Below are 26,002 nucleotides of genomic sequence, written 5' to 3' on the forward strand. Positions count from 1 at the left end.
CTGAACGCACAAAAACCCACCATCTGGTTGGTGCATTCCCCTCAACTTGCCCTTAGAGATTCCTCCTCCAGTCCAGCTGTGTGGATGGAGGGAAGGGAACCATGTTACCTTAATGTCCACCCTGCTTAGCTGATGTCCTAGAAATCTCTTTCTAGGAATAATCTGTTCCTTGTAGTAGTCAGCATCAGGGTTACCCTCTGCGTAGACAGATTGGGCCTGAAGCCCTGTGACAAATGAGAGGCAAAAAAATCATACCCTCCCTCTCAAAAAATAATGTGATGAAACTGTTTGTACAACAAAGACAAGGTGTGGTTTTTTTGTAAAAATTTATTGAGCGTAGTCTTGAAGAGGTTATATAATAGCGTATACAGCATTGTATAGCATATACACTCTAGCATATACAGTGGTATGGTGTATATGTACTACAGTGTATACAGCATTCCAGGCCTGGGGCAGTGTTTGATAACTGCATAATGTCAGAAACCAAAAAGGAGACCGAGCCGATCGTATGTGAGTGGCAACATGTTTGGTTATATTTTATTTAGGGCTTACTATAACTGTTGTTGCTACTGCATCAGGCTAGAGGTGGAACGTGAAGGAAGTGTAAGGCAAGTAGAGTGCAGAATGCACTGTTTGAGGTCTGGAACATGGAAATGGAAGCTGGAGCTGTGATGTGCAGTCAGCAGGTACTTGACACAGAGCTGTCCACCCTGTGGCCATTTGGGTTCTTGGTTAAATGCAGGTGCTTAGTATTGACCTCTGTTGCAGCCTGAGACCGGTGAGCACTGGGAACACGTACCCCTCCTAGCTTTGGGTTAGCACTGAAGTGACGCTGCTTGCTTAGGAAGGTGCTTCCAGGCAAAGGAGCTGTTGGTCAGTAACGCCAGCAGTGCTGAACCAGCCCTCTCTTCCTCTTTAAGGCAGTACTGAGAGGCATTTATAGCAACATTGTGGAGCTTTTACTGTGGGAACTCAAACTTCCAGTTATCGCTAACACAGGAGGAAAAGCAATTTTTTTTTTCTGCAGGTGCTGCTCTGAGCCTGATGAGCTGTGTGAGGAAAGGGGCAGTGGTGACTCCAGACAGGTACAAGGTGGGAGGGGAAGCCCCTGTGCACATCCTGTGGCCAAGGACTACAGGTTTCATTTCCAGCCTAGAGCAGCACAGAGTAGTAACCTCTGTGGTTTGTATTACATTTTGTTGGATGTGTGGATATGAAAAAGTTACTACAGTATAAAAATATCATCATAGAGCAAGAAATGGGACAGGTGACTTTGGAAAAAAAAAAAAGGTAAGAGTCTCTGGATCCAGATCACTGAAGAAGTTACATGATGGGTTTCTTAGGTTAATACCATATAATCATAAACTAAAACCAAAAATTATTTCAAATCTAAAACATAAAAGTTTCCACATCAATTCCATTTCTTGTAGTGCATCTCTCATACTCAGCTATAAAGTATTTACAGGGTTTTACTCATTTACACAATATGGCTTTAACACAAAGCATCAAAATGTCTCAGAGCAAAATTCTTCATAAAACATTCTTTCTGAATATAAAGTTTGGCATTTCATCGAGTTGGCTGACAAAGCAGCAGTTACTTGTTTTCTGATTGTGCTTTTTGATGACAACAAGCACAAAAGTTTGGTCGTTTCCATCAGGGTCTAAACTCTTAATAAGAGTCAGAGCTCCCTCTCCCTCAAAGCCCAGCTGAATATGTTTCATGAGCCACGGTTTCACAGACATTGTCTTGGACCCACGTGTTTGCCACTAAGGTAAGGAAGAGAAGGCCTTTCTTTTGGAACTCATATTAAGAAAGCAAGATGTATTTCTGAAAGTGCAGGTCTTTGGTAACAATAAACAAAATGAGCAAAGCGAGGAAGGAGGGGGGATTTTGCTGGGCACAATGTCCATCCAATTCTGTAGGGTGCAGTCAGACGGATGGAGGGAAAGGTCCTGTTGTGGTGGCACGTTTTATCATCGAGAATTCAAACGAGGAGCAACCTGCAGGAGAAGAAGGACAAGCTAGAAAGTGTGCTAGAAACAAAGATGCTGCAACAGTTTTAGCTCCTAAACATCTTTACAGTGCCCCAAAGACTGGCTTATAGAACTCCACTGTCGATGCCACAGTACATAGTTTGCTCTACTGTGAAGTACTGAAGCCGCGGTCTCAGCAGGAAACAAAAGCGGATCTTGGCAATTCTGTAAGTCAGAGGAGCCCACAGTGCCTGGGGATATATTGCAAACTTCTCCCTCAGCTAGCAGCACAAGGCTTTGCTTTGCCAAGGAGGGAGGGGCAGAACTGGAAAAATGTTGCTAGGGATGGTTTGAAAAGGCTGGGGAAAAAATTACAGGATGTATTTCTTCATAGTCTTAAGTAGTTACTTGGCTTGCTGCTACTGATGGCAAATAAAGAAGCGTGATCCTCATCTGAGCACGCTTATACAAATCTAATCTCTTCCCATGTACAATCCCTAGGTGTTCACAGAGCAAGGAAAGCCTGTGGCAGTGCTACGTTTGTGGCCTTTTATAGGACGGACTGTCTAGTGAAGAGCAAAGCGCCAACGTTGGCGATGGCTGCTCTGAGGCCAGTCGGCCTGCAGGAGGACAGGAGTGAGAGCAGTCTGAATGTGTTCTGGATTCATTTCTGAATAACCTTTAATCTGACAATTCATAATTCAGTTACATGACTGTATCTGACTAGCAGGAAAGGCTACAAACAATCTGAGAAGGAAAGAGGATTTTTTTTTTCTTCCTGTGTTTTTAAATCCTCTTTCTAAAATTTGATTTGCAATGGAGTATAGCATTAAAGCCTGAATCTTGGGGAGAAAAAAAAAAATGAGTGATAGGACAATCACTTGATGAGTTTGCATGAGCCTGGCAGTCTGTAGCCTGCAGGAACAGTACAATGCACAGCTCCAGCTGGGGAAAGGGCTGGTAGACCAGGGCAGCACCTTCAGCAACTCATGTGGCACATGTCCATCTGCTGCAAATACGGTTTAATGCCAGAATCTGGGTTTGGATCCACTGAAGTGAACCACCCACCCTTTCTTACCACCCTCGGCCTGTACTCACCACTGTTAGATGGCCATTCTTGGCTTTGGCTATAAGCAGTTCTGATCCCGATATGAAGTCAATTATGCCTTCTTTGCCTTGCCCAACTGTAAATTTTATGCTGTGAAGAGGTAAGAACAAATTTGATGACTATTTGTGACCTCTCCACTAGCTTAGTTTTACCCTTCTCCTGTGTGACTGCTTTGTATCAATGCTTAGCTGTGATAGATCTGCTCATTCACAGAAATGGAGCCTTCAGTAAGATGTATTTGGTATGTTTTGATGTTGTAGAGGGACGTTTCTGAAGCCCTTTAATGCTAAAGCAGAGCTCCCTTCAGAACACAAGAAACCCAAGGCAGCTCCCGAGAGGTGTTTGGCTTCACTCACCTGCCCTGGTTGATGTTGACATTGTTGACTTTGTCTGCCTGCATGGCGGTTTTTGTTAGCGTCTCGATCACGTGGTCACTTTGAAGTACAACATCTCCCTGGGAGGAGAGAGACAATGGTTTAGTGTCAGTAGGGCAGAGTGATTGTGCTGTAATTAACAGGGACAGAACTTTGCCATAGGTTAGCATGGAAAACTGCTTCTCCAGGTGACCCAGGCTTGGTGGAGATCTCTGGGGCCTCTGTTGCAGGTCACACTGCACTGTTGGCAGTTGATTTATTTATAAGGTCTCAGTAATGGGCACAAGGGACAGCACCAGTCCTGTTGGCAAACAAGTCACTGGTGAACCCCATCTGTGAGCACAAGTAAATAAAGCGAAATGCTGCTTGGAGCTGGCACAAAGTTAGTTCCATGCATGTCACCACGTGTGCCCTTTCCCCCCTCCCCAGCTGGATCTTCTGCTTTTTGTGCCTTTAAAACTTTTTCTAGAGGTGGTTGGAGAACTGATGGATGAGTCCCACTACCTTCTGTTTGTTATCCTCGCAGTGCACGTGCAGCACAAACAAGTTGTCGCTCAGGCTGCTGACGGAGATGCCTGCAATAGAAAATGGCCATCTGACACCCCGCACATCACCGCTCGGATTCTTGCGCGTTTCACAACCTCTCCCAGGAACGCAGCAACTGTTGTTCCCACACCAAGAAACCTGACAGCTGAGAAGCTGCACAGAAGCACTGCACTAACATGTCAGCAGAGGAGCTGAAGAGGCTGCAAGGTGACAGGCAATCAGCTTCAACTCCTTTTTATGATGGGAAAGAAACTTCCAGGTGCCTCTGTCCAAATGCCTGTTTACAAACTGTCATGGACTTGACAAAGGGATACTTTTGGCCAGTTAAGGGACCTATGGCCAAAATTTTACTTCTCAGCACCCACTGGACAGCTACTTCAGCCCAGCAGGTGGGTGAGTGCTGTAATTACTGGGGTACTAAGGGGCAACTGCAACAACGTGGTCACTGTTGTCCCCCCCCGTGGCACTGTCAACATGCAATAAGAAAGGCCAGAGGTGCTGTAGGAGCCCCAGCAAGTTGCCATTTCTGTGAATTCCTTGCCCTGCTGAACCCACACCCACCATACTGGTCCTTGTGGGTCCTGTTATGGTGCACTGACACCAACTTGGGCTCTGAGTTCAGCATTTCTACTTGCCCAGCCAGCCAGCAGTGCCTTCTGACCATGCAGTCAGCAAGAGGCTGAGCCTCTGCCAGGCATTGCTCATGTTTGCTAAATGAAAAAAAATCCTCTCCCTGGGGTAGGTGGGTAGGGATTAGTTAAGGAGCACTGTGCTGTGTCTCAGGAGTGTCTGTTTCTTCACAGTTTATTTTTGGACTTTGTTTAGTATTGTGACACTAGATACAAACTGGATTAGCTATTTAAATGGAGCTAGCCCACCCCTAGCAGTGATGAACATACCTCTCTGCCATAACAGCATCTCACAGGAGTCACAGAACCCCAAATCATGGTTGTCCTTGGAAACCACTTTGAATGGTGAGTTACAAATGCAGCAGATAGCCTCATGCAACTAACACTGAAATGATTAGCACCAAAATTGGCTGTGAAGAGGAACTGCAGCTGAGCTGGAGCTGAGGCTCTGAAGTGAGAGGTTTCAGACAAAGCCAAGTAATGAAGTACAATGCACCAGACACTCGGCAGTTTTCTCTCTTTGACAAGTTCCCCCCTCTAAAAGTATCAAGTCCATGTCAAATATTTAGAAGGTTGAAAGCTGTAGCAGTGTCCCAAGCAGCTGCCATGTAATAATGGTGCAATTCCCCTGCGGTAGAGATGTGCAATTGGGAAATAACTTAGGAGGGGGCTTGGGGGAGATGAATTGAGTAATTTTTGTGACATGTTACAGAGTTTAATTTTAGAAAAACTCAGTTTCAAGATATTACAGACTTGAAATGCTTGTCAGTATCAGATAATTCCATTCTTGTCCAGGACAAAGACAAACTGGTTATATTGTGTTATTACTTAACTGTAGCCAAGGTGAAGGCTGACTTCAGCCCAGTGAGCCAGAGCCCATCCACGTTGCCATTCTTACCTGTCAGATTGGCATAGTCAATCCGTTGTTTGATTTTGGATTCTTCAACTATGACAACAGCATTTTGGGTAAGAAGCAGCTGCCGTGCTCTTGCTTTGTATCCTTTCCGGTCATACTTGATCACAGGAACTGCATACTGAAATAAGTGTTAACAGTGCTAGAACTGCAACTTGTTTAACTGTCAGCTACCTTCCCTCTAGCCTAGAGAGTGTGCAGGAGTTACTGACCAGTGGCTGGTAAACTGGGAATGGGAGACCACTTCTGAGTCCTATTCTCAGTTCTGCCACAGACTTCCTTGTTGACCTAGTGGAGTTCTGAACACTAACTTGATGACTACAGCTGGCTGTGGGCTTCAAAAATCCAGGTTTAGTTTCAGTCTGTGCAGGTTTCTCCTTTCCTCTCCAGACACACCAGCTGCAACCCTTTTAATTCTTAACTGACATAATTAAACTTGCTCAAATCTCCAAATCATGTTTCTGAGCCATCAGCTCTTCCCACAGACTATCTTCTAAGGTATAATAAGCTTAATATAATGTAAAATTCTTGCTGTATTTTCTTCAGAAATCTAATCTTCTGATATTCTGCTGAATAACTCTAGAAGCTTGACAAAAATATTAGGACATGCATCTCACCTTAATGGCCTCATTTTCTAAAGCCTGAAGGACTTTAGCATTTATCTCTTCATTACCTGTAGTAAAACCAAAGAGGTGGGGGTTAGAAAGAAATTTCTAGCAAGAAAACAGTGGATTAATCCCCCTCTTCCTTATTCCCGTTAAACTTTACAACACCTACTCACCAAGTCGAGTGTTGATGAAGAGTCTAGGAACACTCTGAGGGTAATTGTCTTTTTTACCCTTAAAAATTTCACTGGCAATTACTTTTTGTTCCAACTGCAAGGACAAAAGGTGTATTCTTGTTTAGTATAAAATTTCTCCTTGATAAAAAGATAAATGTCTTAAGTGATGTTCCCTTTTTGTTATTTTTTAGCAGTCATCATCTAAGTCTGACCTCCTGAATCATACTAGTCACAAAATTACCCAAAATATTCCATACATCCCTCACATCTTCAACAGTTACCCTATCATTAAGGTAGGAAATTTCTGTTGTTTGTTTTTTTTTCTTTAATCTCAAAAGTATGCATCATATTTCTGGTTGGAATTGATCTGGACATGGCATCGAGGCTCTGGATTTTGATAATGCCCATGTTTAAAAAGGCTCAGAATTCTCCCACTGCACTGCTTCTCTTAAATTCTTCCTCCTTAAGCTAAAGTTTGTTCTCCTGTTCTACCTCATATGGCTTTTTTCATGTTTCAGATTTTTTTCCCCTGCCCGAAGCCTTTCAGCTAGTCAACATTTTTACTTTAAGTACTGACAGAAAAGTTATGTCATTACTAGCACCTGTGTAACACATTCATTACAGCTCTCATCTACTCCCTCAATATTCTCCACCTTATCCTCTGCCAAACAGTACAGTTCAATCCGCTACCGTACTGCCCTGGGAGTTCCTGCTGACATGATTAGTCACCATAAACCTTTGGTCCCTTTCACAGGGGCAGTATTCCAGGATACAGTCACCCCACACAGCAAACATGACCTGTGCTCTTAGCTCCTGACTTGTGTTTTTTCAGAATAAGAACAAAACCAGTGAATGAGGAAACAGGAAAGCCCCTTTGCTTTATTTAGGGCAAATGGATGTTACGGGTGCTCTTGCACAGTATAATGTACCTGAGATGATTTACAGGTAAAATGTGGATAAAAGATATCCATGATTAGTGAGTCTGGTTTGCTGGGGAAAAGAAAGTGTTCTGCTGAGTTCCCACCTCCAGCTCAGTGATGGCTGGTATTAATCCTGTGTCCTTAATCACAGGCTCAGCCACCAACTAATCTACAGCATTTCATTACATGTGCTTAATACTTGGCAGGCCTTCCTAAGCAGTATGATATACCATGCAATCAAGAAAAGGCTCGATGGCACCTCTGACTATCGTCTCCCAACAGTTACATCTAAATTGTTTAATGTATAAACTTCCTATTATGTCCTTCTACTGAGCCTTTTTTTAACATTAAAAAAATTCCCTCTCTACCTTTCCATGACTAAGATGAATCAAATAATCAGTATAATTTTCAGTCTTTTTAGCTAGAACAGCAGCTGTAACTGTTCATATAACTTCTCTGTTTGCAAAATGACTGGGTTTGTGTCTGCAGAATTCTTACTCTCTACTTGATACGGTACAACCAGAATAATGCAGCTTCTTATATTTTTATCTTCCATGGGAAGAATAACAGGGCTTTTCAGTATAGAAATTATACAGGAGCATAGATATACAACACTGTTTAAATAGTATGTATTGAAATATGTATATAATGGTTTTTCTTTTATTTCATGCACATTGTAGCATTTAGTTTTTTTGTCTCTAACCTAAAAAGAATCACAGTGTTCTTGTGGAACTGTTAACCAGCCGCTGAAGAATGCAGTGATTCAAGAGTTCCTCCACCTCCCTGCTGCTTTGGTGGCTCCCTCTGTAGCAGCACCCTTGTCCCTCCATCCAGCTGCTCCCCTCCTTCATTTCTTATAATAAATAATGCTGAGAACCCCCTCCTGTTCCCAGTAACATCAGTGTAGTTTGTGAAATAACGTAAAGTTGTCTCGTACCTGCTGCTTCCACTCTGGGCTGATTCTCTTGCAGTAGGTCCAGACCATGTTCTGCATACAGAGCTGTCGCAGGAGCTGGGATGCCTGAAGAAGAAATCTCACAGTAAATGAAAGTAGCTCAAAATTACTGACAAACCAATATAAAACACTTTCATTACAGAGTTACTTTTAAAATTAAATAATAGGAAGTTTATTTTTGACCTTTCTCACAGTTGCCCCCCAACATTCTCCAGCTGCTTTAGAATGGAGAGTGAATACCAGCAGCACTGCACTTTCCAGCTGTCCCACCCAACCAAACAAGGGCCTTTGGATAACTGGGACTTTCTGCAATATTTTGTTTTGATCAGATAAAAACCCAATTCTGCCAGATGCAGAATAATAATGGCAATAGAGGAAGTTTAATATGTTCTTCACAGGCAACCGCACTGTCATTGCAGCCAATTTAACTGTCCAGAGGGAACTTAATTTGTTCTGAGAAAAAGGGAAGAAAGTTTCAGAAATGGATGAGAAAAGCAGTAGAAAATGGTGTTGCAACAGCAGCACACTCTCAAGAACCTTCAATACAACAGCTCTAAGAATTTTATAGATATGCTAATTACACCCATGTGATGACGTGTGGATTAATTCTACTAGTGGAGATGCTAATGCAACGTGGAACTTGAGTGAGAACCTGGCAGGAGGGTCCCCTCAGGCCTCTGGTGGCCCCTGGTCTCCAATACAATCCACCCCCCGTGACATCGGCGTGGGGCTGTGCCTACCTCACACAGTGATGGGGGGGGAGTTGGCCACGATTTGTCCAAAACGCTTTTTGGTAAATTACGCTTGAGGTTCATCAGGAAGGAGAAGCGGATGTAATCAAGGAAATACTCATTCTCTGGGCAGCGAGGGTGGTTCCGGTAAATAAAACCTTTAATGAACCTGAGGAAGAACAACATTTTATTACAAAATTAGAAAAGTGATCAAAGCTAGAGATATTTAGAGGGCTCTCCCAACCAAACCATTTTCTGGGATTTACTTAATAGTTGTAGTTTATTTTAAAAAATCTCTGATACTGTAGTGATGAGAGTTTATTCTTATCACCTTATTGTTAAGAAGTACCCATTTGATGGCTTGGGTTATTCTTTACACACCTTCTGATAGTCTCTACTGCCCACTTCTTCTTGGCAGCTTTTCGGCGTCCCAAGGTTCCCCGCCACCAGGACTGGATGGCTATTGCTAAAAATAATACAAAGATTTTGCACTAAGTGAGCTCCTTCATACCAATATTAACTCCATACAAAACTGGCAACAAAAAGTGCTCAGGAAAGCCCGGTCTGGAAATAAACAGCCTTCAGCATGGCATATGGGAAAGAACATAATTTAAGTTCCTAACGATATGATACAATGCATAACTGTATCATATTGTTGTGGGCACTCAAACCATGCAGTCCCCCAGCACTGCCGTCTCCTCTCGCTCGCTCTCGTACCTGAGTGTTTCATGTGTAGGAATTTCTTTCGACGGTAGAAACCTCTCCATGTGGCCTGCATTTTTGTTGCTGAAATTACAAGAAAAATAGCAATTTGAAATTGTGACCAAGCAGATTTTGGTAGAAAAAGGGTAATCTTTTTAAACAAAAATAGAATAAATCAGAAAACAGACAGCTCACTGTCCCTGAAGCTACTGCAGCGTGTGTGACTCACCCAGACTCTGCTTCCTCACTTCCAGAGCATCTTCCGTTGCAAACAAGGTCTTGGGAAAGCGGATAAAAATCTTTGTTCTAGAAATAGAAATGCAGAATTAAGTTTAACGTGCTGGAGAAGTTTGCTTCCTGCCCTTAGCATCTCCTTTGGGATCTCTAATCTCTTCCTCCCCCATTAAATAGAGAAGCCTTATTTAAAAGCAATGACACGGACGTCCAATGATTCATCATCCCAAATTAAGAAAACAGAAGAACTAACCGTCCCATTTTGTATTCTTCCTGTTTGTAGCCAAGATGTTTCACCAGCACAGCCACCCCATCGTGGGGCCGTCCGTCCCACGTGGGCCACGTTTCTGGACAAAGGGATTTGTACCTGTACATTGACAGCAGAAGCAAGCTCAGGGAGAGAAATCCAGTCCAGACAGGTCACTGGGAAGGGAGAGAGGCCTTGCTTCTCACTCCCTCAAGAAAATAAGTCTTTTAGGTGTAAGGGCTGCCTCTTCGCTGTTCGGAACAGCTCCACAGCCTCAACATCTCTGAGACCAAGACCAGGGGGAGGGGGCAGCAGGGAGAGGGGAGTACAAGGTAATCCTACCTCTGCAGGAAAACTTCATATTTTCTTCGATATGCAAACCCAGCTCTGCGCACTCTGAGGTTCTCCATCAACCCGAGGTATTTCACTTGATGTCGGATTAGAACTTCATCAAATCGATCTTGAGCGAGCATGAAAATAGAGAAACATGTTTAATATGTAGCTGTCCCTTCGTCTGGAGAAGGGGAATGCTCAGTTCTTGGTTCTGTCTTACACAGTTATCTTTAACCTCTAACCCATTCTCACAGGGCAAGTCCCACAAAACTCACTTTGTGTCTCCTGTCTTTCCCCCCCTCTCCCTTTTTAATATACATTGATATTTAGTTCCAAAAAGAAGTTCTCCTTTAGGATGTTCTATGCATACAGGAGGAATAAATGAGTGAGAACAAAGGTCATTAAAAGGAAGTTACATAGGTTAATAATGCTTCACTTTAAACAGGACCCTACTCCACCCAAGACCAGTGATCCCATTCTGATTCCTGGCTGCTGGTACTGTCACCACATCCCTACAAAAAGCTCTGGGACAGACCCAAAATGAAAAAAATCTTGCGGGACTTCTTCATTTGATCTCTGTTCTATGCCGCACTGACTGCGATCTAGCGGTCTGTATACAGCTGTCAGGGAAAAAAAAAGTCACCAGGGTCATACCAGCCTGTTTAGCATCGTTAGGTTTAATGCAACGAATGTAGGAGGGTTCTTTGGACATCAGAATCTCCATGAGCTTGGAGAGGCTGTTTTTAAACTGAGTTGCTGCCTAGGAGAAAAGAAAGAAAACGATGTGTGAAGCGATGATGTAGAGCTAGTACTTGTGACTGCAGAACAAATGTCAGCCTCCCAGCTTTAAATGTAAGAGGCTTGCATTTAGATTAGCACGTTAGACAGGACATGTCTTTTAAAAAGGGGAAATAGTCCCACTTCCATCCAGCTCTGGTGTTCTTACCGTTTCAGGTCTCTTTTTGTCTGTCAGCTCTGTCCTGTCAAAACACTGATTTATAATAGGATTCTCAGAGTTGCACATGGTCTGCAGAGAGAGACGTTTTCAGAGATAAAGTACAGAGTATTCTTCAGAGAACTATCAAAGAAACATGGGACAAGACTGTTTGCTTGGGGTGTTTTGTTTTGTTTTGCTTTTTAATAATAAAATGAACTTTGGGCACCTCAATTTGACTTTTCATAGTGCAGCCCTACGGACGTGCATTCTCCAGGAGGAGTCTAGAAGAATCTTTTCCCTCAGGTGCCACCCCATTTTAAACTCAACTCCTCGTTCTGCTGAGTATTGGAAACATCCTCTATCCATACTCACCTCCTTCAGGTTCCGAAAGAGAAGGTCATTGTTTTTATCTAGAAAACCTGGAAGAAAGAGAAAGCGCTCAGGCTGCCACCGCTGTTCCACCGAACTTCACAACAAGGCAGGAATTTGAGATGGGGAAATTGATCTGGGTAATGAAATGATGTGTAGACATATTCTATGCCCGGATTTTTCTTTACTATATAGTGAAGCTGTTTTAATTCAAAGGGCAGAGGACGGGAGGAGGAGGAAGAGCGAGAGACGGCGGGGGTGATGCACACACTTACCTGCGACGCTGTAGGTGACCTCCCCAGCATAGTGTGACAGCCGAAACTCCTCCCGCCCCAGTGACTTGCGAGTCTTCTGGTCAGCGAGCTTGTGCCTGGTGTGAAAGCAAAGAAGTTTCCTGAGAAACAACCATTTGTTTCATGGCGGGGTTCACTTCAAAAAGCACTATGGCATTTGATCCCAGGGTGGGACTATGTGAACAGAGAAGGGGCACAGGGAATAAATCTGACTTGCTGATTGTCGAGACCGAAAGTAAATAAAGAGTTATCAACTAGAAAATCATAAAAATGTCAGAAAATGCATTTAAGTTTATTTTAAGTGGATGAACTTTCAGCTTCCTGCTGAGGTTGCAGAGTGGTTCTGTGTGCACATGAAATCAGAGGCAGCAAGCTGGCATACTCATGAGATGCCGTACAGATCCTGATCTGAGCATAAATTTCATTCAGTAAGAATAAAAAGCCATTTGGAGCTCCAAAACTGAAGTAAACCATCTGAAAGGTGAAACATGGAATTCACAGCCATTAAGCAAGAGTGGCAGCAATAGGGATAGGTTACCAAAGTCAAAGGAGGATATCAGGATTGTCTGGGAAGCAGATGTAGTGCAACAGAAACTTCTCAATTTCAAAAGCACCAACACCATGTAAATCATTTTAATGCATATACACCTCTAAACGCTCTTTTTACCCATAAAATTCTGCTCTATGTTCTAGTTATTCCTAGGCCTGACTTGAGTCATCAGTGCTGGGGAATGATCTAGGCTAAAACTCCAAACCAGAGTTTGTCACATCTGAAGAGCCAAGGAGCTGCAAGCCTGCAAATCCCTCGGACATATTAGCAATAGGATGCCAGGGAGGGATTGGCGAAAAGGCAAGTCAGTAACAAGAGTTTTGGTGCTCCTGTCGTATTCTGAAGCATAGTCTTGAGAAGAGCAAGGCAGTTAGTGTTGACAATTTACTCTGTATTATCTTGACTCATAATCTAATCTCTTTGCAAAGGAAAACATGATCATCTTTTATGCGGGACCCCGTACACTGAGGATGCTGCTGCCACACACACAATGAGTTACCATGTTATCGAGGAATACTTCAAGCTCTAGGCAATATCACACACTTGGATCCTGCTACTGTCACTGCCCTCAGCTATGTGAACACTCACGTGAGAAAATGAGGGTGGTTCTTCACAGTTTCCTCCAGTTTCTCCAAGAATGTTGTATCTGTGGCATCCCCCGGTCTGAGACACTCTTCATCCTACAAGCACACGTGTTCTAGTATTGATTTCTTGCTGTGCTTGTCCGTGCACAGGCCAGCTCTAATTCTGTCTCAGAGACACCACCCCAGTTTGACCCTTTGGCCTTTTAACAGGTAGGTCAGCTCTTAGTTCAACAAATGAATTGTGGAGCTGAAAAGAAAACACTTTCCTCCTTCCAGACTGCCTGGATTGGAAGCTTCTTTCCCGAGAGCAGATGGAGGTGATACAATACAACTTTTAATGGTGCCACTGTTCAGCGTATCGTAGCTCTTCCCACCTGCCCAAATAATCCTAATAAAAGCTTAGACCTTCTTCTTCCCCCGTGTTCTTTCCCTTGTTTTCTACTACACTGCCCCAAATTTTTCATTTAAAAAGGTGTTGTCAACTCACCAGAATAGAAATGATGCCTTTGAATTTCTCCTCCACCAAATCACAAATTATTTTGTTATTGAAATACTGAACTGGTTCCCACTACAAAGACAAGAAATCACACTCAGGTGAAAACAATTCTAGACCGGAAAAATCTTGAAAATTTCAGAACATTTCAGACAGCACCTTATTTAAATAATCTTTCTGTCAAATTTGAAAAAAAGCTTTTTCACTCATCAAATTTGTTTTCCTAACATTCCCTTTAAAAGGTGTTTCTTTGATATCACAGTAAAAGATTGGAATGGCATTACTCACTTCTAGCTGTATCACACATGAGTTACCAAAGTGTTTCAAAGAGAAAGGAAGAAGGAAAGCTCTTCAATTCATTTACTTTGGAGACCATTAGTAGCAGCTCCTTTTCTAATCACCTGTCCTCTGGCCTGCAGGAGGTGCTACAAAGGAGATAGTGGAAGCGATGATATTGGCTCTTACCGCTATGCCTTCTGACTCGTATTCCTCTTGTTCTGACTTTAACGTGAGCTCTATGAAGAGCTGCTGCAATTTTTCATTACAATAATTAATACAAAATTGCTCAAAGCTGCAAACAAAAATCAGAAAAATAATCACTAACACTGTAGCACAAGTAAAAGAAGCTACAATCAGTGGGCAGCAGCAAGAATATATCTCTTTAAAATACCAGGAACATTAACAGCTGTAAATGCTAAATACTAGCTGGATGCCCCAAGCGTTAGAAGCCCTGTGATTATCAGTTATTCAACTGATTTCCTAAAGTTGAAACATCATCTCTTTCTCTCTTAATAAGAGCACCAGAGACGGAATAACATCTTATTTCATAATGGAGAGAAAACACTATAATGAAGGAAGTCATGCGGAATTTACTCCAAACTCAGAGACATTGATTGAAACAAACCTGTTGTGCTGGAAAACCTCAAATCCGTAGATATCAAGCAATCCTAGGACTGTTGTACTTCTCCAGCCTGGAAACTCTCCTTCCTGCAATAGGGCAAAAAAGAAATGTTGATATGTACTCACAGCTACGATCCATCACTTCGTCTTACTAATTTAGTTACAGCATTTACTCCTTACCCTCTTCTTAATGGAAAACAAATTCATTTAGAAATCACTGTACAGCGTGGAGCTTATCACTTCTCTGCTTTGCAGCTACAAGATTTAAAACTTCCTTTCACGCTTGGGTTGGATATCAACAACCAGCAGGTTTAGTTACCTTGTAAGCAAGAGACTTGTTAACCTTGTTCACCAGCCAGGAGAAAGTGCGTCCGTAGATCGCCTTAGCAAGCGCGTCCCTTGCGTAGGCTGCCTGCTCCAGGTTCAGGGGACTGATGAGCTGTGTGCAGGAGAACAAAGCCGCTCAACAGCCGTTCCACCGAGGGCTGAAATTTCCCTAGTTCACTGTTAATAAACAGCCACCCAGCGGCATCCTGTCAGCTCAGCTCACATCAGCATCTCCCAGCCGTACAGGCTGCAAGTCACCATTAGGCTGTGGGCCTCCTGCATCGACAACCTCCCTCGACAAGCGAGGAGTGAACTGTTTACTTCTGGGAAGAGAGCTGACAGTGTACCGCTAGCTTGATTTAATTCCATCGGCCTCCCCGATCCCCAGCTCATGTTCTTACCTCTTCCCCTTTTGCTATGATCTTCTTGTGGATCAAGGCATCTCGAAGAACAGAGCCCTCAACTGCTAGAAGCTGCAAAGTGGTAGAATATGAAATTAATTTATGAAGCAGTACGTTGAAACTATTACTGATAATTTGAAGAGATGAGAAAGGCTGTCCTCAAAAGCACAGTCCAGCAGAACAACCCTTTATTTTCCCATCCACACTGCAAGACCTCTCACAACGTCAATCCTCCCCCCTCCCCGCCCGCACACCACCTCCTCTCGGGCAGTGATATGACCTAGCAAATAAACAGGCTTGATTGTTCTGGCACAGAGAACTGACTAAGCAAAGCCACCGGGGTTGTTCTTTCTTTAAAACTCAGAAGTAGGTCTAAATACCAGAGTAGGTCTAATTCCTGTCCCACTGCCTGAAGGTGAAAACCTCAAGTCAGTGGTGGATCAAGTGGTAAATAGAGAAGTTGTCAATTAAAGGGCTTTGATGTTAATATTTGCATTTTATTTAGGTCAAATAAAAGTAAACTTCTAAATTGTATTCTAAAATGATACGATGGTACCAAGTTCAAAAGAAGGAAAACTGCAATTCATCTTTAATGTAACAGATCTCTAACTGGTGACACTCACCCTAGCCAGGTATTTAATCTGGTTCTCTGTAGTGACTTGAGCATTTCCTTGCTCATCAGCAGCGAACTGCACGTTCCCCAGATGCAGGACACTAGCCACAATGCTCAGCAAATCCTGGAATGGAAGCGACAGTCAGAAACCAGGATGACGAAAGGAACACACAGCAAGAAAAGGCAGGGGGATTTCTGTGTTAATGAAGATTTTATGAGAACGTTTTGGGGGTTTTTTCCCAGGATTTTTGCAGATAATACATTCATTCTGAAGGCTGCCTTTGGTCAGAAATAACAAATCAAAGCAGAAAAATTCCTTAAGAGTAGAAAAATCAGCTGTGCTGTTAAACACGCCTTACCTCCACCTCGTTGTCATTGAAGCTTATAATGGACAGGGCTCTTCGTACAATCTTCCAATCATTTTTATCATTTATGGAACTGACCCTTGCACAGTGACCCTAAAAAGACACAGTTTGATATAAATAAGTAAATAATTGTCAAAGATATATTAACTCAGGCTCAGTGCACTTCTGCCATGTTTCCTTTCATAGCAGTCATCTCAGTGTTATTTTTTAAGTGAGGAAAGGAAACTACAAAGGCAACTGAGAATATATTGGTCCTATACTATAACAATATTGTAAGAATTACTAATTAATGCACACCTTTACTAAATAGTGATACTGTTGTGGGCTCTTCTCAAGGCCCAGCCTTCGCAGTAAGTCCTCCTCCCCTCCTTCTAGCAGCTGGTAGAAAATGTGGAAGTTCCTCTCTCCGTGATTCTGGTGCACAACTCGGGACTTCTCCAGGAGGTAGTTCAAGATGTGGCCCCCAACAGGAGCTCCCTAAATCAAACCAGATACATTGAAATAGTTCATCAACACAGAGGGAAATATTTCTCGTTCTTGGTGGCCTATTCAAAGACAAACAGGATACAAAAGGATAGCCTACAAAAAGACAGAAAAGTATCTGTCATTTTGTATCCCAATCTATTTCAGCTAAAACAGAGTGGTGACTTCAGTTTTGAAGTGTATGCAAAATGAACTACTGAGTGAAAATAAGATGCTGTTTTACAGATCGTGGCTACAGCACATAGTGAATGGGATCCTGACTTGTGTAAAACTCCTTCTCAGAAGGAACTGAACACAAAGGAAAAGCAGCAAAACTGTGAGTGGGGAGGGATTCGTATTGAGACGTTTAAACGACTGCAGTACGCCAAGCTACTCTGTTCTTGCACTATGTTCATCTACACGGTGTGGGGAAATTTGGATCAGAATTGAAACAAACACGAGGCAAAGTTACACGGGACAGAGATTATCTTCAGATCACAGCTGGCTCACGTGGATTTAGTTTGGGAGTATCCATTTGCATGGTGCATGTACACCCTAGAAGTAAGAGGATTTAATCTGTTTCTCTATATAGACAAATGAGGGAAAAAAGAAAGGAAAGCGGATTCTATAAAACCCTCTGGAACCAAACTTTGCTACCACAGGCTCTGCTTCCACTGTCGTGGAGGGAATGAAAAACAACTGCTCCACATACACGCCCGTACAAGACAGCACAGGGAACAGAGACCTGCTATGACCAGAACCAGTTCTGAAGTATAGAACAGTTTTTATGTTACCCTGTAATCAAACTGCACATCCATATACTTCCCAAATCGGCTGGAGTTGTCATTCCGAAGGGTTTTTGCGTTTCCAAAGGCCTGAAATTAAAATGATCAGAGAAAAAATAATAAACATCAAATACGATTATTTATAAACACTTTGGTAAAGCTGCCAGTTGTTCATTTACAGCCATTAAAGCCTAGATTTTTCCTTTTTGCAAGGGAAACCAAGAAGGAAACAGATTGCTACCCAAATTCTAATGCTGATCTTTATACCCAATGCAAGCATCGCAGATGGAACATGCCTCTGAAAACATTTCCATCCCTCCTAGCAAGCTTATTTTAATGCCAGTTCACTGCTGACAACATATGTCATGTCTGACAGTCTTCGCAAAGCTTCCTCTTTCATCACAGCTATTTGCTCACAGCCACCCGCAGCTCCGCTCGCAGCAGGCACCACCCAACAGGCCTGGGCCCGCCAGGCTTTCCCCTCTCACCGGGAGCACACCTTTCCCTTGGAGAACAGAGCGGAAATATCAAAGGGAACTACAAAGACAGCTCGGGACTGGACACTAGAGGACACCACAGCACTGGGAAATGCACCCACAAATGCATTTATCAGAGGGCAACGCTGCCCACGGTGGATGCCTCCGCTTCTGGCTTGGCAAACTTATGCAGCACACCAGAACTCTGCCCACGCCAAATGCCGGCCTCTCCCTGCAGCCCGGCCACTCCAGAACTGCTCCTGGTGGACTGGAAAGGGCCAAGAGAGTTCAGTAGCAAACAGCCATTTCTTTGGCTTGGAAGCTGACTGGGATTCCCCTGTGTGCGTCTGCCCACACGCCGTGAACCAGCGTTCCCAGTGCAGAACACTCGCTCATGCCCAGTGGGGTCCAGCTGCCCCCACCCCCTCAGCTGGAAAATGTGAGCGCTGCTGCTATGACTCAATGTCAAGTTTCCGTGCCGCGGGCTCTAGAGTTACCTCCAGGACGGGATTGGATTGTAACAGGCGGTCCTTCACGGTCTCGACCTGCTGACTGGCTGGACAGGTCACGGCGTAGTACTGCAGGATCTTCTTGGTGGCCTCTGTCTTGCCGGCCCCGCTCTCCCCAGAGATCAGAATGCACTGATCCTTCCTCTCCGTGCGCAGGGAGCGGTAGGAATTGTCTGCAATAGCGTAGCTGAGAGACAGCGATAACCGGGCATTAGTTTTGTTTCCACAAGCGAAGGGCAGAGGCGCCTCAGCTAAGATGATCCCACAGTGCAAGCTCCCAGCAGAGACACCTCAAAAGAAGTGGGTGTGCAGGGGCTGGGAAAACGCGCGCTGCTTCTGGGGATGACACACCAGATTGCCGACATCTCTATACACACCTTAACCACTGAGCACAAATCTATCAAATTCCTTTAAAAATTTCTTTTGACTCTCTCTGAGAAGATTTTCTGTAGAAGATGACTAAATGGTGCAGGTAAACTTGCTTTTCTAAATATATACGGCCTCTCAACATTGGTCCCACAGGACAAAAAAGCTTTACATTCAGGAAACCATCGATCTTTATTCTGGCTTATCTTTTAAGCGATGACACACTCAGAGGGTCACAGCTGCACTTTGCTATCTGGGTGGCTCCAGAATAGCCCAACCTCTCACAGCTTCTCTTGGGTGGTAGGAAGAATTGGATAAGCCAGCACAGACTGATAAGCATCCTGCAGCCTAGATAAGCTACACCCAACTTAGGCCAAACGGGTACCTAAGGTACCTTAGGCACAAAAGGTACCTAAAATACCAGATGGTTCCTCCTGCCTGCGTACAGCCAGGGTTTGCTGCTGCTGGCCCTGGAGCCCTGCGCCTTCCTTTGCTGCTTTTTCTTCTCTTCTCCTCCCCGTGACAGACCAGACAGGATCTTATATCAAGAATCACACACGCTTTTACACCACCAGAGACAGGAGGATGAGTCTGACAATGGTGGCAACTGCTCAGAGGGAGAGGAGAAGGACCAGACAGATGCAGCGGAAGAGGGTAAGAGACAAGAGGAGCATTAGCCCTTCACAATGCACTCATGCAAGACAACCTCTGTAACAGCATTTTCAGTTGTCTTACATGTGGTAATCAAGCAGATATCCCATCTTCCTATGCTTGACAACCTTTTAGTAGCTTTGCCTTTTTTTTAAAAAAAAGAAACAAAAACAACCCAACTCTCATGCTGTGAAATTAATTAGAAATAATCACACCAAAATAACAGCCGTGGCCTTCTGAAGTCTATTAATACTTGGTGCTAAGGCAACACCAATGAGCTACCTAGCAACACAACTGCACATTTACCCCACTGAAGTCATCAAGTCCTTCTCTTCCCATCCAAATTCTGTCTCTGGAGTATTTTGAAAACAGCTGAATGAATGTAAATTTAATTCAAATTTTAAGAGCTGCCTCTAGACTTCATGGCCTTTATTGGGTGATTTTATAGGACCACAAGTTCAAGCAGAAAGCTAGCAGTCATGCATACCACATACAGAATCACTTAAAGATGTTTATGGTCCCATTTGTAGTCACCACCTCTGAAGCCCCTGGCAGGTTATAAATAGGACAGGATGTGACAGATCAGTCTGGGAAGTATGCTGTGTTCAAGCCCATAGGGATGTAACTTTGCTCCTTTGAATGTCTACGTGTGACGCACTTCCCAGAGACCCCCGCGCTCAGGCCTAGCCTGAAATTATTTTGACACTGGCATAGCAATCTTTTAAGTATTTTGGCTTTCTAGAATCAGTTTAGAATAAGAAGAGGAGGAAAAAAGACACCTGGAATACTGTAAAAGGAGAAGCGCAGAGTACTACACTACAGAGCATTTCAGTGCTCCTCAGAATACTTTTAAATGCAAAAAGAATCAAATAATGTAATGTTTTTTAACGGAACAATAAAAACAGTTAACAAAAAATACTGTTTTCCCAGCTGGAGCAGCAGTGGTATTTGGTACTGCAGTCCTCAAGGGTTTACTTATGAGCTGCACATTTTACAATTTCTTACTGGACCAGTTAAAACAAGAAAGAGAACAGCCTAATGAATAATCAGCTACTTTGTGATTTCAGTCACTTTATGTAGCACATACAGGAATTAAATTCTGCTTAGCACTTCATCTTATACGTGAGCATTGCCATCACGCTCAGTCCTGTACCTACTGCAGACAAATAAAAAGGCAGCCACAGTCCCAATGATTTTCCAGAGAGTCACAGAATTCTCATCGAAGGACAAAAAAAGCCCTTAAGAGTGGCCTGATCACAGCCAGAAGTGGCTGCCTCTAGGCCAGGTCTCTGCCTGGAGGGCAGGACTGAGGGCAACCTACGCACAGCAACGGGGATCTGCAAGTCCGAGCTGCCGGACACCTGCACACAGACACGACGTACCGACACGTCTGGGTCAAGGGGAGAACTTTGCAGGTTTGAATGCAGGTTTTTTCAGGTTTAATTGTCCCCCCGTGTAAGTCCACACAAGAAGCTGAAAGATCACATTTTTATCATAACAAATACAACTTCAAGTGTGCAGACTTTCCTAAGTGCTGGTGCTTCTTTCCCTCTCTGCGCTTGCAGCGCATTCTGTTTTGCTTACTCTCCCGGGCTATGTGCCAGTAATAAACAATCCAAATAGTTCGCTCAAAAATAATATCATTTACTCTTCCAAGACCTCTTTAAAAAAAAAAAAAACACCCACCACCACAAAAAAAACCTCCAAGAGGTGCTCAGAATTTGGCCCTTGGTCCTGAAAGAAAACATTTTGGAGCCAAATGTCCTCAGCTCTCCGTCATCTTTCAGTCTGACAAAAAAATCTAAATGCTTTCAAAAATAACTTTAAACCTCAAACTTTTTTTTTAAATGGGAAATTGGGAATGCTCACCAGGCCAGACCATGTAAATAAATACATTCCTTGTTCCAACAGGCTGACGGTGTCTTAGCAACAAGGGAAATACCAGATAAATATTGGTCAGGCAGTAACAGCAGAGGTAGGAAAGAAACCACCACACATCCAGACACACTCTCGCCCCAGGTTAGCCTGCCGCCGAGTGAGCGATGGAGCAGCAGGGGAAACGCACGGCGTGGACACACGGACCCCAAGTAACCCTGGAACAATGAACTCCTGTCCTGCCAGGGCTGGTTACCAGCTCTGTTCCTCCAGCCAGGAAGGAACCAACTCCCTTTCCAAATACTGCTCTTGCAAAGGCAACTCATCCTCTTTGGAGAGAGGAACAGGAATAGAAAGAGCTGTACACCACACCCTCCCAAGGATCCTTTCTATCCCCATGATTTTTAGTGCTGCATCTGGGACAAGGAAAAGCCGTATTTGCTTGTTTTCACGTGTCGTTACCGCACACGCCTGCGTGGGAACGGCACAAACTGCACTGTTTACCCACAGGCCACTCACAGGTGAGGAGAAACTTCATAGAAGCTGACACCACGGTATCGCTCCATGTTCTGTTTGCTGTAGATTTCCAGTTCCTTGTACGGATTAACAGACACCAGAACTGAGCCAATGTATGTCTGAAACAGAGAACACAGAGCAGAGAGGTTACAGAAGGTCTGGCAGCGGATTCTGCGAGAGCCCAGGCTGCTCCGAAGGCCGTGTATCTCCTGCCCCGGTGCACTGGGGATGCTGCTGAGGGCTTCCGAAGAGGCCGAGGGTGCAGCGAGAATGACACTGCAGGAGTTATGCTAGACACGTTATCCTTGCTGGATAAACAGCACCTGCAAATGGTCTTAACGCTTCTAACAAGCCAGAATACTGGGTTATTTCTGATACACTGTTTAGGATCAAGTTCAAGCCTGGGGTTGCTGAAAGCCCACCACAGGGTAGATTCATGACATGGAAGAATGTGGTGTGAGTTGGATTTTCAGCGCTGGCAAGACCTGTAAATGCCAGACAACCTCAACTGGAGCACTGCAGTGAGCCCCCACCTCTGTTAACACGACAGTACCCCAGACTAGTTGTGACACAAGCAGCCACGGTCTATTAAAGTTGATACCACCATCTCCAAATTCAACTGCAGAGCAAAGCTACGGTACGTCTTCTGCAGCAAACACTCAAGTTCAGGTCACTGATGAACACATTGGTGTCTGTCACTCTGCTACTCACATAGATCAGATTCTCCTTGAAACGCTTGCGCAGATTTTCAATAAATGCTGCTTCGCTGGTGAAGTTCTCAAGCAGGACAAAATCCTGCACCCCGACACGGTCGCGGGCTGTCAGAGCGCTCTCCATGGTCAGACGAATACCGTTAGCCCCCGCTCCCTGCAACCAAAAGCAGAGGAAGGTTAGGAGATCTGTGGTTTTGTACACAGCTCGCTGAGTCCACAAGAACCATCAAGCACAATTACCCACGGACAACCTACAAACAGGAGATGATATTAGAAAAACCCCACTACTACTACTGAAAACTCTGGTCAATGTATACTAACACTTTTATCGATTGGTTTGTACTAATCGCTTTGATGGAAGACAAGCCCGCATTAGGGAAAAGTTATTGCTAAACTTCCAATAACTTTAAATCAATCACTGAAACAAGCATTTCATAAAGACAATAAAACTTGGATTTCCTTTCCCAGGCATCCTTTAGCAGGGGTGAGACCAAAATGTGTTCTCTCTCCTTTCCTCTCTCATTTCACCGCAGGAAGTCATTCCAAGGTAAGGAACCTCTTATGACTAATGATGATTCATCTCATGAGCAAACAGCTTCACACTGCTGACCAATGTATAGGCTTTCACAAGATACCCAATGGGAAAACTCAGAACTAATGAGAAATGGGCACTTCTGCATCCCAGGCCACTGAATTTAGACGATGACACTAACATCTACCCCGTGCATCAAGGAACTTCTATTCCCTAACCCTTTTTTAAAGGTTACATTTTCAATGTGATGTGGTTCAGACACTTTGGAAAACACTGGTCTGCTGACTTCTTACTTCACTCAGCCTCACGTACTAAAACAGGGAGAGGAAATGTGCACTAAGTGACTCAGTCGCTACTTGCAGGGAAAATTTTTACACAACAGACAGACAATGTACAAGGCACAGAAGACCAGAGACACTACAGAAATTAGAGACAGAAGATGCAACATATTAAACCATTTGCCTCATCTGTCTGCATTTCCTTGTCATATTCTTAAACCCTTCTTACATTTCAAACTCCTCACAGCAAGCACCCTTCTCCTAAATCATTTCCCTAAAGCACTAATGCATTTCAGAGAATCTGTTGCTATATTCTGGGATGTTGCCATCACTGGCACCACCACCACTGGTGCTTGTTCCTAAGCTCACGTACTAACAGCAATACCCAGGCACCCTCTCCTGTAGCAGTGTTACAAAGTGGGAATGCCGGACCCCTGCTGCAACGCTGTCGTCCAGCCCCAAAAGCCTGCACAATGATGTAGATGATTTTTGCTGACTCACGTTGTCAGGTAGTTCCTTTCTGCTCCTTCTCAAGATATAATAGTGGTCAGAGCACAGGGACTGATGGCGTGCAAGGAAAAAAAGATAAAAACAACCTTGGTCAGAAGAAAATTTACCTTAAGTTTTGTTAAGTAGTAATAAAGGCAAGACCCACTGAAGTATAAATTTGGGCCCAAACAGGTACAAATTCCCTCAGTCTGCAGTTGTTTAGACTTACCAATCATTTACAAATGCAGTTTTGCCTATTTCTGCAAGTTATAACTGGCTTCCTTCCTGAAAGTCCAAAGCAACTGCATGAAACTAGCAACTTTCAGAAAGAAAAATTAGTGCCTCCTGGAAATCTCAAATCCAGATCCACTCTAATGGCTCAAACACCACAAAGAAACATCATTTTAATTTCCCTTTTTATTTTTTGCCATTAGTCTCATGGTCTGGAAGGCCTGATTTCTAAGCTTGGAAAGATCCAGTTTGGGAGAAATTCTACAGATACGGTCATTAAGTAATCTTCTCAAAATGCCCAAAAATTTCCAAGCCAATTCCTCCACACCTTCAGCAAAGAGCTTTGTTGTCTTCTTCCACCCTCTTTTACCAAGGTGAAGAGGAACGGGATAAGCCCTGGAGAAGGAAGGTGTGATATAAAGGACAACACTGGCAAAAGAAATAGAGATAAATCACATACAAACAAACACTGCCTAGAAATTAGAATCTTTCTATCAGAGCAGTGCAATCCTGGAGCAGGTTTTGGACAAGGTAATGGGAACAAAGGCAAAATCAAAAGAAAATAACTAGTTTTCAAATGGGTAAGTTTATGAATACAGTTTTAAAACACAGCTGCCTCAAAAATGACTGAGGAGAAACTTCCACCCTTGCACAGTTAATTCAAGTTTATATAATCCTAAAGACTTTCACAGAAAATGGCACTTAGCAGTTTCAGCAGCTCTTTCATCAGCCACTCCCTCCCTCAGGACAAACCGATCCCAGCTGTACACATCCAGCATAAGGAAGCAGCAATCTATCCTACTTACAACACAGAAAATTGCACTTCAGCTGCCTCCTCTGGGACAGACAGTTAAGGCTAAGTAGCTTTCAGTTTCCTCCACACTTTTTTCTTCTCATTCATCTCCACCGTCCCTCCGTGAGGACAAAATAACTACCTGAAATTTTCAGTCAGTTTAAAAAAAAAAAACCAAACAACCCTAAAAGCAAGTTTTCATCAATAATTAAATGTGACCAGGTTACCTAATCGACATGATGCAGTCAGATTCTCCAGAATATAAACTGTGTTGTACCCTCCCAAGCGCAAGTTCAATGCAAATATAAACATCAGTCATAAACCACAGCCGAGCAATACGCACTTCTCTGTGCCAGCATTCCCTCATTGCTTTATTGCTTATGTCCAAGTCTACCACCAACTTAAAATGTCAACGTTAACTATTTGACTGCCAATAACTTCAACAGATGCAATGTAAAAGAAGGTGAAAAGAAATCCTTTTTGCAAAATGGAAATAGAGCAGTAATGCAGAAGGGAAGAAAGTGGGGAAAGAAGACACTGTTTAGAAAAAAAATAATCACAACGATGACCATATGTTCCTACTGAATGATGAGTGTGACAGTAAGGCACTGAATAAATTAACTAAAATGTTAGTTATTTTGTGTTAGCAGGCAGACATCAAATCTGGTGGTGTAAATTAATTCTAGAAGACCCAGTCTGGGGGTTAAATATATTACAGTGAAGCTAATTAACCATTAAAGCAGGTTGCCTACGGACAGGACTGGCTCCCACAGCGTCTTTGCAGTGGACAGATTTATCTCTGCCAAAACGCCTCCAGCTGATGTATGGTTCATTTACAGCATCCTCTGCTCTGTGCTATGCCAGAGATCATCTTGGCCACCTCTGAAAGCCCTGTGCGAAAACCAAACACATTGGACTTCACCTCCCTGACACGTGTTAATGCAAGCAATTACCTGTTTCTGAGCTGAACTGATGCAACTCACTAAGGCAGCAAAACAATCACCAGGAAAAAAAGCAGCTGGTTATTTTCCTGTCAACATAGTGATC

General features: G+C 43.5%; 1 protein-coding gene and 1 long non-coding RNA gene across 7 annotated transcripts in view; one reads left to right on the forward strand and one right to left on the reverse strand.

The window, feature by feature from the left end:
* Positions 1-307: 307 nt before the first annotated feature.
* The window catches only part of MYO1C (myosin IC), a 58,447-nt gene continuing 32,752 nt past the window's right edge, over positions 308-26,002 (reverse strand). For 5 of the 6 annotated variants that reach the window (XM_074844898.1, XM_074844901.1, XM_074844902.1 and 2 more), the window contains exons 2-32: positions 22,631-22,786; positions 21,923-22,038; positions 18,500-18,698; positions 17,536-17,616; positions 16,577-16,756; positions 16,274-16,372; positions 15,925-16,038; positions 15,302-15,373; positions 14,893-15,012; positions 14,578-14,660; positions 14,139-14,244; positions 13,668-13,748; positions 13,185-13,276; positions 12,029-12,123; positions 11,757-11,803; positions 11,394-11,474; positions 11,102-11,207; positions 10,457-10,574; positions 10,121-10,234; positions 9,863-9,939; positions 9,649-9,717; positions 9,313-9,397; positions 8,941-9,100; positions 8,183-8,266; positions 6,326-6,419; positions 6,162-6,217; positions 5,530-5,665; positions 3,961-4,031; positions 3,439-3,536; positions 3,073-3,172; positions 308-2,001 (exon numbers count right to left, since the gene is read on the reverse strand). In XM_074844898.1, the coding sequence (XP_074700999.1) occupies positions 1,975-2,001; positions 3,073-3,172; positions 3,439-3,536; positions 3,961-4,031; positions 5,530-5,665; positions 6,162-6,217; positions 6,326-6,419; positions 8,183-8,266; positions 8,941-9,100; positions 9,313-9,397; positions 9,649-9,717; positions 9,863-9,939; positions 10,121-10,234; positions 10,457-10,574; positions 11,102-11,207; positions 11,394-11,474; positions 11,757-11,803; positions 12,029-12,123; positions 13,185-13,276; positions 13,668-13,748; positions 14,139-14,244; positions 14,578-14,660; positions 14,893-15,012; positions 15,302-15,373; positions 15,925-16,038; positions 16,274-16,372; positions 16,577-16,756; positions 17,536-17,616; positions 18,500-18,698; positions 21,923-22,038; positions 22,631-22,786 (3,117 nt within the window). In that variant the 3' untranslated portion in view covers positions 308-1,974. Of the gene's footprint in view, positions 2,002-3,072; positions 3,173-3,438; positions 3,537-3,960; positions 4,032-5,529; positions 5,666-6,161; positions 6,218-6,325; positions 6,420-8,182; positions 8,267-8,940; positions 9,101-9,312; positions 9,398-9,648; positions 9,718-9,862; positions 9,940-10,120; positions 10,235-10,456; positions 10,575-11,101; positions 11,208-11,393; positions 11,475-11,756; positions 11,804-12,028; positions 12,124-13,184; positions 13,277-13,667; positions 13,749-14,138; positions 14,245-14,577; positions 14,661-14,892; positions 15,013-15,301; positions 15,374-15,924; positions 16,039-16,273; positions 16,373-16,576; positions 16,757-17,535; positions 17,617-18,499; positions 18,699-21,922; positions 22,039-22,630; positions 22,787-23,943; positions 24,004-26,002 lie in introns of all 6 variants that reach the window. The other variant, XM_074844897.1, reaches the window with a different exon arrangement.
* LOC141932001 (uncharacterized) lies at positions 2,008-8,172 on the forward strand. The gene is made up of 3 exons (XR_012625727.1): positions 2,008-2,201; positions 3,983-5,597; positions 6,517-8,172. It is a non-coding gene; the product is annotated as an uncharacterized LOC141932001 (long non-coding RNA).

This window comes from Strix aluco, chromosome 19 (genome assembly GCF_031877795.1).
Source record: "Strix aluco isolate bStrAlu1 chromosome 19, bStrAlu1.hap1, whole genome shotgun sequence".
NCBI classification, from domain to species: Eukaryota; Metazoa; Chordata; class Aves; order Strigiformes; family Strigidae; genus Strix; species Strix aluco.